This window comes from Rosa rugosa, chromosome 6 (genome assembly GCF_958449725.1).
Source record: "Rosa rugosa chromosome 6, drRosRugo1.1, whole genome shotgun sequence".
In the NCBI taxonomy this organism is placed as follows: Eukaryota; Viridiplantae; Streptophyta; class Magnoliopsida; order Rosales; family Rosaceae; genus Rosa; species Rosa rugosa.
In genome coordinates, this window is record NC_084825.1 from 47,794,127 (window position 1) to 47,805,241 (window position 11,115).

The following is an 11,115-nucleotide window of genomic DNA, read 5'->3' on the forward strand; positions in this document are numbered from 1 at the left end:
TTGGCCAGAATTACATATTCTAATTTTGCTCCAAAATCTTTTCACCCTCAAATAATAATTTTTAAACACTTCTCAAATTGGCGGGACTCAAAATTTACTACATTTTTATGATTTTTCAAGGTTAGAAAATAGTAAAATTTATATAAAAAAATTCTTTCAAGGTTTCAATATTATATAAATTGGAACACATTCTAAAAATCATGCCTAAGAATTTTGAGTGTTTTTTTTTATATAGGAAAATTTCAAGAAAAAATAGTGTTAACAAATATTTATGGTGGCTTTCTCCGGATACCTCACTCAGAATGCTATACCGCCTGGGGTATCGATCCAACTCTTCAATCCTGTACCAGGAACACAGCGTTAGAGGGATAAACCGTGTCAGAAGGTTTATGCCCCTCCGATGTCTGAGTAAGATACTAATATATAAATGAATTATATAAATAGTGGATAAATAAGTTATTACCCGTAAAAGGTGGTTGTGCTGATGCCTTTATACTTGAGCATGGGAAAGGAGTTTCCCCCATCTTCGATGTGGGACGCAGGTTGTTCCTCTGACGCCATATCAGCCTTCTGTCGTGTAATTAGATGGGTTGTGCTGGCCATGCCCCGGGCCTCGGGTGCCCGGGGTGACATCCTCATGGGCCCCGTCATGGTGGGTTGTGAACCCGGCCCATGGCATGGTACCTGGGTATCCCTACGGGCCCCAGCAGATAGTGCCAAACCTAATGAAGATTTCTCTAGTATGTACAACAAAGTTTAACATATTTCGTCATGTCATTGCATTCCACGGCAACTCTATATGTTCTCATGACACCTCTCGACTATAGTTCCCTTTATAGTGTTAACAAAGTTATAGTGTCCTCATGAAACCTCTCAACTTACTAAACCATGCAAAGTCCATTTCTAATTTTCCTTTTCAAATAGTCATGTTCCTTAAATCACCATTGGAAAGCATGACCTTTAGAATGTGTTCAATTGACAGAATATCAAATTCTCATACGGATATTTTTTTATGATTTTTCAAAATTGGAAAACAAGAACTAGTAATAAAAAATTAATTCAATATTTCAGTGTTCCGCAAGTTGAGACATATTTTAAAAGTCATGCTCTATAAATACTACAGCTAAATTCAACTCATGTAGAAGTCTCACTACACCCTTATAACTAATTTTTCTTCTCTATATTCCTATTTTATTGTCTCCCCTCTCATTATCAACAAGCTGAAAGTGTGAATATAATGGGCCAAGCTAATTGATCTCTAATGGGCAGCATTACTTAACCCAACCTGGCCATGTCAGTATGCCACACATGGTGATCCAATATAGCTTTAGCAAAGACTAGACCACCAAGCCTGGTTTTTATAGGCAAGAGATAAAACAGATTCTAGATAATGAGAACAAAAATCAAAATGAAAAGGGAGAAGAGGATTAAAACTTATTAACTAGTCATGTTTACCACAACAGCTATTTTCTCTATTCTCTGACTACTTAACTAGAACACATCTCCTAGTCACAGACTTTGGATCAGATTTTTAGTGGGTAGTAGTTAAAAGAATAATCTAGTTGTAAAATTAAACTAACATGTTATACCTACTTTTCCATTCCAACTCCATTTTTGCTTTGAAACTATGACCTCAAACATATCAAAACAATGATCAATAAAAAACAATACATATTTTATTTACTTTTTAACCGCCTAACCAACTCCCCCCATATGAGTCCATTTTAACTGAACAGTAGGCTGTTACGGGTGACGACACTATCACTGTCACTCCACCTAATTCCCGCCGTAACGGCGTACTCTCCGTTTGGTCAGTTGCTGGGCGCGCACTTAATGAGTTCGGTTCCGTTTTGCTTAGAAACCGACGACCGTTACACCTCCTCCTCTACTCAAACTCTTCTTCCTTGTCATCACCACCGTCATGCAGAAACAAAGTCATCAACATTGACGGATAAGATGAGTCGTGAAAAATTGAAGAGGAAGTTATATATAACCTCCAGATACCAGAACCAAAACGGCAAAACCCACTCCTTAAACCTCGAGTACTCCTCCTCCATCATGATGATGATGCAGAAAATGAAAATGAAAATATATAAAAAAATGGAAACAGAAATTGGGAAACGCGTTTGAAGTTAATTTCTGTTATGTGAATAAGAGAGCGGTTTTACGGTTCATGCATGCCAACAACCCCTCCATTCATTCATCAAAAACGGTTAAAAAACTCATCCTCTCTCTTCAACTCCATCCCCCATTTCTTCTTCTTCTTCTTCGAAACTCACAAAGGGCACCATCTAAATCTTCTTCTTCGTCGAAACTCACAGACGCCATGAGCGGCGGTGGTGATAATAGAGTGAAGGGGTCGTGGAGTCCTCAGGAGGACGCAACGCTGATCAAGCTGGTGGCGGAGCACGGCCCGCGCAACTGGTCCTTGATCAGCTCCGGCATCCCCGGCCGGTCCGGCAAGTCGTGTAGGCTGAGGTGGTGCAACCAGCTCAGCCCCGACGTGCAGCACAAGCCTTTCTCGCCGGCCGAGGACGCCGCGATCGTCCGGGCACACGCGCTCCACGGCAACAAGTGGGCCACCATCGCCCGGCTCCTCCCCGGCCGCACCGACAATGCCATCAAGAACCACTGGAACTCCACGCTCCGGCGGCGGAGGCTGGCCGAGTCGAGCTCGGCCTCTTCCGAGTCCAACTCGGCCGCGTTGAAGCGGTTGATTGGCGCCACGTCGGGCGACCCGGAGATGAAGCGGCAGTGCTTGCGTGGGGCGTCGGCGGAGGAGGATAGTTTCAAAGCGGTTGCGGCGGGAGTGGAGGGCGTGCTGACGTCACTGACGCTGTCGCCGCCTGGGGAGAAAGTGGAAAACGAGGTCGTTTTGAAGAGTGAGGAGGTGGGGGAGGAGGACGAAGAAGACAATGATGATCATCAAGACGAGGCGGTGGATGACGAGGAGAAATGTACGGTGGAGATGGAGGAGACGTGTCTGATGACGATGATGCAGCGGATGATAGCCCAGGAGGTGAGGAACTACATCGAGAGCTTACGGGCCGAGAATGGGCTAGCATTTGGGCTACAGTCGACGGTCCAAAATGATCCAAAATGTTGACGAAAGGTCTCATCGGAATGTTTCAGTCTTTTGCTTTAGTTCTTGTGGCGTCTTTTAGTTATGACTTGAAATTCTGAAATTGTTGACTTAAGCATCTCCAACAGTAGAACTTATATTTTAGTTAAATTTAGCTAAAGTTAAGAAATATAGCTATTTAATTTAACAATGTTGCTCCAGCAGTAATAGTTATTTGTAAATGATATACTATATTTTATCGAATTATAAATTGACATGTGGACAAAAGAGAAGCTATTCTTGATTGTCTAGCTAAATATAACTAATTTTAGCTAAAGTTAAATTTAAGGGACAATGATAAAAGATGTCATTTTAAAGTACTTTATGATAATCCAGACACCACAAATGTCCTCGTGATAATTAAGGTCAGCTATTAACAACCTACCACTAGAGTTAAACTTAATTACAAAAATTGCCACCGCTGGCTCTCTCGCCCTCCCTTCCGTTAATATGTTATCCGTTCAGATTCAACCCTTTACCAAAATCTCTCTCTATCTCTCTCTCTCCACAAACCCTTACCATCCCAAGTTCCCAACCTCCTTGACCGTGACTCCTTGAGACCTTCCTCGACTTCTCCGACTCGCCGCCCTTCACCATTGATCTCTCCTTCGAGTGGATCCTCGACTCTCGTGACTCCGACACCGATCAGATCAAGCTCATTGATCGCGCCCTGCAGTTGAGATCGGTGCTCCTCGAGGTCGGTAAGAGCTCGGCGAGACGACGAGCCTCCAAGCACAACTCCATCTCCTGGGCTCTCCCTCTCGACCTCACCATCAAGGTAAGCCCAGGTTTTATTGTTGAAGTAAAATTTGAACTGTAATTGTTGCCGGAAACTGGTTTGATCGTGTTAGTTTTTGGGCATTCCGATTCTTTCGTTTCGAAGCTGTACTTTTCCGTTTTCAGTAGCAAAGCAAACTTGCACAACTAATTTTCATGCTAATAGAGATGCAAAAACCAAGACAAAGGCAACGAACACCACAAGTGTTAAGGTAGTCTTCATGATCTTAGTTCATAAACCTGTAATTTGAACCACATACAATTAACCAGAATATTAAGTACAAAATGATCATTTTTGGTTTACATTTGATCTTTTAGCTTCCTCATTTCACCTGTATTTACATTTTCAATTTTGGAGGTGCAGTGCATTATTTCTCATTTGTAGTAATGCTACTTTGAGGATATGATACTCTCATTTTGATTGTATCTTTGATTTTCTATATCTGATTTAATTTTGATTACAAGTTGTGGCTCAAAAATTGAAGGAGGCAGAAATTACCGAGCAAGACTCGCTTCTGGTTCCACTTTCCTCTTCTAGTTGACCTCTCCTCCTCCTCCGGCAACGATGACCTCAAGAACTGGGATGCCGACTTCGTCAAGGTCGACCAGGCCACCCTTTTTGATCTCATCCCGGTCCGTATTACTACTTTAATCCTATTACTACTGGTTTCTCGTTTATCGCTGCCGTTGATACTCTTTAATTCGCTTAGGGTCTCATGTAATTTTATAAGAATTTTGTTGTTTGATCATGAAAAATTGATTTTCTTAGATTTTAGGACATTCGGTTCTCGATGAATTGTTGAATAAATTTATTGATAATAGTTCATATGCGTAGCATGATTAGTGATTTCAATATATATATATACCGCCGCGAATTTTATAGGAATCTAGGACAGTTTAGCTGTATGTAATTGGTGAGCACTAGTCCTTTTATTTGTAGAGATATGGTGTGAAAATGCTATTATTATGATCAATTAGGTTCGTTATTATGATATCACTTTATTGCTTTGAAACTTGAATTTTCTTTTCATGGGCATCAGTTGGAAACTTTGTTAAATACTGTAACACAAGTGAAGGAAGAAATATGAGTCTGTATTGTAACTCTAGCATGATTTACAATTAGTCAATCAATGAAAAACATGACAAGTTCATCGCAAGTAAAGTAGGAATTGAAGAACAATAGTCAGTGAATTTGAGTTCGAGTTTTATGCTATTGTCATTTGTCAGTAAGGACTAAGGAGTATGCTTCTATTATATTTCACCTTTACAATGTGTGTATTGCACTTGTACTTGCAATCATTACGGATTTGAAATTTCTCTTCCCATTGTTGTTGTTATTCATGTAGTGCACATGGTTCTTTTGAGTTACTATAGTGTAAGTGATTGACTGATGAAGGTGGGAGATGACCATAAGTGAATCATTTGTCAATTGGTTTTCAACTGAACCATTTCTAGGGACTTGAGGCAGTTGCCTCATATACAGCCATTGTAACATGTTCGGAATATTTATTTGTTTTGCATGTTTCATTTCCCTTTCTAAACATAACCAGTAGCCCTAGAAATCTGACATCACGAAACAAATCTGGGCTGATATGTACTTGGCTTAAGTATGTAGAACATTTGATTATATATATATATATATATATATATATATGTTCAAATGGGTTTTTTTTCTTATTGTGCTTTAGGTGACTTCCTCTCTAATAATGTGGGATGATTTGATTGCAGTTTAAGCAGTAGAGGAGTTTATGAGCGCAATGGATGAGCAAGGAGGGCAAAAGAGTTAGTAGCAAACAAGAACAACATGAGATACAGACCCCAATCATATAATCAAGGATCGCTGAAATGGAAATTGGGGACTTCTTATCATTCATCGTTTCATTGAAATTTATTATAAAAAATATTAAGATTCAAACACGTGTAATTATAGAGTATCTCCTCCTTTCCAATTCATAATCCAAACACCAGATTGGTGCCTTAGTTCGTCTTTGTAGTGAGTGTGAAGTATTTTGCTGTTGTATTAATTCTTGATTAGTTGTGTTGTAATACTACCACAAGTCATTGTTATACACATGTCAGTGGCCAAGTCACATTGTATGTCACTGGTCATGTCACCGGCCAGTGTAGTTATTAGTCAGGCCAGGTCCCTAGTTTGTGAGATTATTGGTCAGGTCACTGTTAATATTAAGGCACTGGTTATGTCATTGGCCAAGTTACTGGTCAGGTTACAGTTTGTAAGGTTATACACATGTCACTGACCAAGTAACTGTCAAGTCACTGTTATACACGTCATTGGCTAGGCCAGGTCCTTAGTTTGTAAGGTTATTGGCCAGGTCACTGTTAACCTCAAGGCACTGATTATGTCATTGGCCAAGTTACTGGTCAAGTTACAGTTTGTAAGGCTATACACATGTCACTGACCAAGTAACTGTCAAGTCACTGTTATACACGTCATTGGCTAGGCCAGGTCCTTAGTTTGTAAGGTTATTGGTCAGGTCACTGTTAACCTTAAGACACTGATTATGTCATTGGCCAAGTTACTGGTCAGGTTACAGTTTGTAAGGTTATACACATGTTATTGACCAAGTAACTGTCAAGTCATTGACCAAGTCACTGTCATATTGCATGTCATTGCCTAAGTCACTGACTATGTCACTGGCTAAGTCAGTGGCCATGTCCAATATTGATCAAGTCACTGACCATGTCACTGAAATTGGCAAGTAACTTGCAAAATAACATGTCACTAACTAAGTAAGTAACTGACAATGTCACTAACCAAGTAACTATCAGAAGCCAAATCACATGTTAATAGCCAAGTCACTGTTAATCACATGTCACTAATTAAATAACTGACCATGTCACTAACCAAGTAACTGTCAGTAGCCAAGTCACAAGTTAATAGCCAAGTCACTGTTAATCACATGTCACTAACTAAGTAACTGACCATGTCACTAACCAAGTAACTGACCATGTCACTAACCAAGTAAGTAACTGACCATATCACTAACCAAGTAACTGTCAGTAGCAAAGTCACAAGTTAATAGCCAAGTCATTGTTATTAGCCAAGTCACAAGTTAATAGCCAAGTAACTGTCAGTAGCCAAGTCACAAGTTAATAGCCAAGTCACATGAATAAAAAACATTAATTAACTGTGAACATATAGGAGTATTATGAGGGTCCTGACTCTATAAGTAGAAGAGCTACATCTGTTATTGAACAAAGGGAATACAACAAAAGGCAGAAGGACTACAAATGATATAAATATTGCACATATGCATAAGGTTAGAGGCCATAACTAAAAGCAGGCTCAGCCAAATGGATTCCTGGAACGATATAACGACCAATGAATCACTGGCTACAAGAGAACTAAGTTGCAGAACATAAACTCCAGCATCTAAGGAGCATTAGCATATACATATCTAATTTCACGCAATATGACGGCCTTAAGCTATACCATCATTTAACAAAAGCTCCAAACAATAAGTTACCACATGACATCTAATATTAACCCTACTACCAGTAAAGTGGGAAGTGTGAAACAAGATACTTCAAAGCGTCAACCTTTCCATCCAACCATCCATGTTCTTTCATGAATCTACAGAACTCCTGCGTCAAACAACAATCACATTATGATTAACTTATTAACCCCAGTTACATGAATTAACTCCAGTAGGTAAGTAAGTAGAATTCATTTTACATCAAACATATCTCTTGTGAGGTGCAAAAAAAGAGTAATCAGGAACTTAGATTGCACGCGTGGAAGCATGCACAGTCAACTGGGTCTCATATGCCAATACAATAGGTTACATAAAAAGCAGCTAATAAAAGGAAGGGTGCCACACTGAGATCCTAATAAAGTGGAGATGACTGTGCAAGAAAGTTCGATGCCAGATAGGGGATTTAGCAGAAAAGGCCAACAGAACTTACTAGTCATTAGTTCACAACTCATGCAAGAAAAAGGGTATCAGTCTCATCTCATATAACGACACATATCAACTTAGAATTAACACTGCAATAGAGCAAAGTTGACCATTTAACTTTAAAAAAAAAAAAAAAAAATCTAAATAAACTGCAGTTAGTTGGTAGTATATCTTTACAGAATTATAGAAGCTGACGTACACAATACGTGACCTCTACCTTTTCAGCAAGATCAACATCAAGGCGGCTTGTAGCAAAGTAATCAAGGAAAAATAATGGCTTGGCTCCAGAAGTGACAATATCATCGACACTCATAGCAACCTGAGAATTGAAGTTGATCAGTACAGAAATCAAAACACGTACACAACCACATGACTCATCTTGGGTATTAGTATTACCAAATAAATACCAATGGTCTCATGAATTATGCAAAACGCTAACTTCATGGTGACATAAATCCTTTGTATGAATTCCAAAAAGGAAAAGGTTTGTTTCATTTGAAACCTGGGGATGTCTAGTTTTGAAATGCTGGTTCCTCCAAGCATGATTGAATAGGAAGCTAGTAAAAGAAATACCAAGAACATGACAGTGCTGCTGTCTAAAACAAAAATCATGCAACAGACCTGTAACTTTGAAAAATCATAACTAATTCTAGAAAAATAGTTTTCAAGAGATTCGAATTTTGAAATGATCTATAAGATGTCTACTGCAACTTTTATGAAGACACCAACTTCAAATACCCAACCAAAATGTACAGTTTTCAGTAAAAAGGCAACTACATCAAAAGCCCAGAAACACAATTTCAGATTTGCATATCTTTGTTCTACCTTGAATTTACCCAATGAATTGTAAATATAAGAGCTGGAACATAATGAAACAAATCAAAGAACATAGAATCAATTAAAAGACATAACAGAATCAATGAACATAGCATGGATTATGGAAAAAAAAAAAGAAATTTATAATACAACAAACACAATTATATGGATTACAGTACAAACTTTCTTGATAGTTCATTATTCCCACAGAAATTTCAAACCTATACTTCAAAGGCAAACTACAAACTGGCAGCCCAAATGCAAGCTTAAGTTTAGTTCCCACACCATCAGTACCAACCAAAGATATGAGTCACTTATTCACCATATAACTTGATCATCCCAAGAACAAGCTCCAGCTTACAGAGAACCACAACTGTTACTAATTGCATACACACATAATCAATACCAATGGTCTCATGAATTCCAATATCAAATGCAAGCTACATTTAATGGGAATTTAATTTATATCATGCATGTTAAAGCTTGATCTGTTTAATTTGAGATGTTTCCGTTTGATTTGCAGGATCAGAACACGCTTACATGAAAGTTAATTCTTCTCTCATATCACTATGAAAGCTCTAGCGATGTTAATTTTTCAACTTCGATTGTAAGCAAGTCTCTGATTCCGCTTAAATCCCAACCAGTACAAATTGAAGCAAGCAAGCAAGCTAGTGCAGAAATTAGTGGTACTAGTTCATCATCACATATCAAGTCTGAATGATGCATACATATAAAAATTGGAACATAATGAGAAGTGTTGGATTCAATTAAGCGATTCGATTACTCTGGTCATAGGGATTCCTTTGTTGATCGCCATGTACGGCTACCAAATCCCGGAGTCCGGCAGCCTTATGGTCCAGGTCATCGTGCTCTAGTGCATCATTTGGTATACTGCTCTGTTGCTCTTCCTCTTCGAGTACCGCGACGGCAAGCTGCTAATAATGGAGCAATTCCCGGAGACCGCAACCTTTATCGTCTCCTTCAAGGTCGACGCCGGATCGACCTGAACGATCTGGAGCAATCCGATTACCGGCGAGTCGGTCCCGATACTGTAGAAGTAGGTATCGACTTCGCCGCGGTGATGAAAACGAAGAGATCGGAATAAGCTTCGGTGCAGGTGAGGTCTGTGTCTGTGTGGAAAAGGAAGAAGAGAGAGAGAGAGAGAGAGCTCCGATCAAGATCGAATCAAGCTTTTAGGTTTTGGAATTTTTGATCAAAATGGGAGGTCAAATTTGAATGCACGGTTATAAACGTGTATTAAGCTTAAGGGTAGAATGAGAATCAAAAAAATTAAAAATTGACCTTTTTTAACATCACTTTATTAATAAGGACTAAATTAATATTACTAACAATTTATAATGGATTTTTTAATCAAGTGAGAAACTATGTGACCTTTTTATCATTTCACAATCTAATGTGACATTTTCCATTATTTCCCCTAAATTTAACTTAGCTATAGCTAATCTGTTGGACTTGAGTTTTCCTTCAAAACTAGTTATATATAGCTAAAAATTGAATTTAGCTATTCTGTTGGAGCTGCCCTTTATCTCTCTTATGTAGAGCTTGTTAATGACTAGGAGTTGAATTTCAGGTTAGCAATTTGCTAACTGTAGCTCAAGTTTCCCATTAGAAAGACAAAGACTGTCTGCCTTTCAGACTACAACGGCAAAGATTTACTCATATAATGCGTGTATTGACTACAATAGGGCGTATCAGCTAAATGAATAGCGAGCACAATAGTCAAATTTCCAAAACTAGGTTACATAATGATGTTAATTGCTTCATTAAACAAACCGCTTATTGAACTGTGCCATACAGACTTCAAGTGAGGTTCTCTGGACATCACAACGATCACATTAGTATTAGTGTTCCATAGACGTAATAACTACTGATCGCTTCACTTTTAAAAGTCTTATATACTAGCCAAAATGGTAAAATTTCCACTTCCCATTTGGAAACAGTGCCTTCTGAAAGACTGAAATGACCAAAAATAACATAGATGCAGGCAATTATGTGTTAATGCAACAAAGAATATCAAGCGATCATGCATTTTCCAAACAATCACACCACATATAATTGCATCTGTAAAGGGTGCATAAACAGCTGATAGGATCATCTGAGTGATCAACATTCGGTCACCATAAACAACCAGACAATGCTCAATTAAGTACAAACACAGATTAGTTCTAATTCTGAAAGAAGACGGGCAGTTTCCAAATTTTGCATTTCTGCTGAGCAACAACAAATATTTTACCTAGGCAGGCAGCTAAGACACTGAAGAAAACTATGCATATCAGCTGGACAAGATTCTGAAAAGAACCCAAAAAAAAAAAAAAAAAATTTGTCTACTTCTAGTATCAGACAAGCAGCTTAAGACTCTGAAAACAACAATGTGTATTTTCGCTGAACAAGACTCTGAAAACTCCAGCATTCAAAATTGACCTGCTGCAGGTCATTCTATTTTCTTCAAACACAAAACAA

The 11,115-nt window shown here is 38.6% G+C and overlaps 2 protein-coding genes across 2 annotated transcripts; one reads left to right on the forward strand and one right to left on the reverse strand.

Moving 5' to 3' along the window:
- The first annotated feature begins 1,564 nt into the window (after window positions 1-1,564).
- Window positions 1,565-3,274, forward strand: LOC133718639 (transcription factor MYB73-like). The gene has a single exon (XM_062145508.1). The coding sequence runs from the start codon at window positions 2,174-2,176 to the stop codon at window positions 3,104-3,106; it is 933 nt and encodes a 310-aa protein (XP_062001492.1). The 5' UTR covers window positions 1,565-2,173; the 3' UTR covers window positions 3,107-3,274.
- Window positions 3,275-7,367: 4,093 nt separating this feature from the next.
- Window positions 7,368-9,660, reverse strand: LOC133713595 (phosphoribosylformylglycinamidine cyclo-ligase, chloroplastic-like). The gene is made up of 3 exons (XM_062139627.1): window positions 9,419-9,660; window positions 8,036-8,137; window positions 7,368-7,504 (listed from the first exon to the last, which is right to left on the reverse strand). Exons 1-3 carry the CDS (start codon window positions 9,449-9,451, stop codon window positions 7,412-7,414), a joined length of 228 nt encoding a protein of 75 aa, XP_061995611.1. The 5' UTR covers window positions 9,452-9,660; the 3' UTR covers window positions 7,368-7,411.
- Between the last annotated feature and the right edge of the window lie 1,455 nt (window positions 9,661-11,115).

What these genes read in the sequence shown, in the direction of transcription:
- LOC133713595 (XM_062139627.1), bottom strand. Translation starts at nt 9,451, where the DNA reads ATGGCGATCAACAAAGGAATCCCTATGACCAGA. An exon ending in AAGGAATCCCTATGACCAGA is followed by an intron (nt 8,138 to 9,418) that starts GTAATCGAATCG and finishes TTCAATTCTCAG; the next exon opens with GTTGCTATGAGTGTCGATGA. An exon ending in ATGTTGATCTTGCTGAAAAG is followed by an intron (nt 7,505 to 8,035) that starts GTAGAGGTCACG and finishes TGTTTGACGCAG; the next exon opens with GAGTTCTGTAGATTCATGAA.
- LOC133718639 (XM_062145508.1), top strand. Translation starts at nt 2,174, where the DNA reads ATGCATGCCAACAACCCCTCCATTCATTCATCAAAAACGGTTAAAAAA.